The 2,242-nt window shown below is 62.6% G+C and overlaps 1 protein-coding gene across 1 annotated transcript; it reads right to left on the bottom strand.

Moving 5' to 3' along the window:
• Positions 1–74: 74 nt before the first annotated feature.
• On the bottom strand, positions 75–1,859 carry LOC113206588 (alanine and proline-rich secreted protein Apa-like; the record flags this gene model as incomplete). Its single annotated transcript, XM_052276966.1, has 3 exons — positions 1,787–1,859; positions 1,177–1,707; positions 75–442 (listed from the first exon to the last, which is right to left on the bottom strand). Coding segments are annotated over exons 1-3 (972 nt in total), but the record flags the coding sequence as incomplete, so codon positions are not given.
• Between the last annotated feature and the right edge of the window lie 383 nt (positions 1,860–2,242).

Genomic DNA, 2,242 nt, shown 5'->3' with positions numbered 1-2,242 from the left:
AGTGAAGCAGCTTCCGATGCAAACTCACTGGAAGCCGCTGCGTTCGAGGCTGCTTCAAATGCCTGGGAACTTGCCGATGCAGCATGTGCGGCCGTGGCACTTGCAGTCACTTGATCTGATGTTTCGTGCGTTGTAGCAACACTGGAAACTCCTTCGGTTGTTCCAGTATTCGTGTGTGTTGTGGTCTGGCTCAATGTTTCTGTTTGAACACCTTCATTTTCGTTCCAATTCTGACTGCTAATTCCTGTGGACCAAGTCTCCAGCGTTGATTCGCCATATGTTTGTGTGCACCATCTGCTGATGAACTCCTTAACTTGAATATTTTCTGGGCGATTAAGCTCACTGCCTTCTAACTCGTCACAAATTCCACACACGCCATAAAGTCTTTCTGCTCTTTGCTCCCTTTTCGTCGCTGCAACTTTTTCAGTCCTCTCCGCCCTTTCTGAAAAAGATGAAAAAACCTAGGCGTCTAATTAGGGTCGAGCGTGAATAAGTAATTTCTCAATCGGCATACCCTTCTTTTAACGACCAACACTACTTACCGTTTTTGATACTCCTTGCTGAGCGCGATTGCGACAAGTTGAGGACGTACGGGCCGGTGTAAGGCTTTGATTCGGTCTCGGCCTCGGCGGGCGGCGTTGCGACCGCCGTCGCCACGCTCGCGGCCCCCGCGCTTGGCGGGCCGACTACCGGCACCACCGGCAGCGCGGAGACAGTCGGCGGCGGCCGCGGGGGCCGGCTCGTCGTCGGCACGAGCGCCGAGGGCTCCTCTGAACAGGGATCCACCACAGAGTCCTGGCCGAAGTACTCGGGCTCCACGGGATCGTAATCGGCGGGCAGGGACTGCCGGCGGCCCGAGTCCGGCATCTGGGCGGCGAGCGGGTCCGCCTCCCGGTGGGGCTCCCAGTGGATGGTGACTGGGTGGCTGGGCTTCGGTGGCAGGCGCGGCGGGGAGGGCGGGGGCACAGGCTTCTTGTGGCTCTGGGCTGGGCAGCGGGGTGGGCGCTGCGGCCGGTCGGGGGCGTCGGGCACCCCGAAGCCTAAGGGAGAGACACTTCGTTGCTGAGTGCGGCCAGGAGCACCGGGGACCCCGAACCCTAAGGGAGGGACACTACTGTGTGTGTTTGGGATGCAAGGAAATCCAAAAGACGCCACAGTGCCAGGAGAGCTACTCACCGCCGGGGCCCACCATCTCCACCTCCCCCGAGTCGTCCAGTATCGTCGGTGCCGTGGCTGTGGAGACAACGGTGTCCTCAGATTGCGAGTCCTCGGTGTGGCTGCTGGAGGAATTGCGGGTCTCGGTGTGCCGTTCACCGTTGGCGACAGTGCTGGTCGTCGAGTACGTGGACGAAGTCGACGAGGAGGAGTTTTTCGACGTGTGGTGATACTCAGTTGGCTGGGCGTGCTCTCCGCCGAGGGACACGAAAGTGTGGCCCAACCCTATGCTGCCGGCGTGAAACACCTTGCTGGCCGGGTCGGGGTCCGGAACAGGCTCGTCCACCGGGAAGGGCGGGATGACCGGCGCCACAGGCCCGGAGGGCGCCTCGGGCGCCGGGGGCGCCGGGGAAGCTCCCGCGACAGGGACGGGTGTGGGGTCTGTTGGCAGGGCTGGGACGGACGCTGAAGCAGGCACCGGCGGGGCTGACTCGGAGGACGCCTCTGGGCCGAGGGTGGGCAACGCCAGGGTAAGGTCGCCGTCGAGGGGACCTGCAGGAGAGCCAGGGTGACCGTTAGGCAGGGGCGGGGGGTGGAGGTTAGGACGCGCGGCGCTTGACGCGGTGCTTACCCTGGGGGCGGCACAGCGCCGCGTGCAGAAGCAGGGCGGCCGCGAGGGCGGCCAGAGCACCGCGGCTCGTCATGGCGGTAGGAGGCGAGCTCGGGAGGCGAGCGACTCAGGCGCCCGTGGCCGCGCGTCGCGCTGTTAACACCTCGCGCCGGGCCCACTCCTCGCGCCCCCGCTCCGCAACACCCCCCGATACGTCGGTTTTCCACCCCGGGGCACGACATATTTCCGCCTGCCGGTGGAATGCAGAGTGCCTCGCAACCCCCCACCACTCAGGGGCCTGATGCAAAACGCGAAGATAGTCTTTACTGTGCAACGGTTGTTGCTCTTGTCTCGACGGGGTGATGCTTTGCAGGTGCGCTATTTCCCCCAACTTTCGTATCGCTAGTGACGCTGCCTGGGCAACGAGCTGTATGAACGTATACATGACAATGCAAAAACATTGCGGTGTTGTTTCAC

The sequence above is a fragment of the Frankliniella occidentalis genome, unplaced genomic scaffold (genome assembly GCF_000697945.3).
Source record: "Frankliniella occidentalis isolate FOCC.00 unplaced genomic scaffold, Focc_3.1 Scaffold5206, whole genome shotgun sequence".
Lineage (NCBI taxonomy): Eukaryota > Metazoa > Arthropoda > Insecta > Thysanoptera > Thripidae > Frankliniella > Frankliniella occidentalis.
This window is presented reverse-complemented; position numbering and strand designations above follow the sequence as displayed.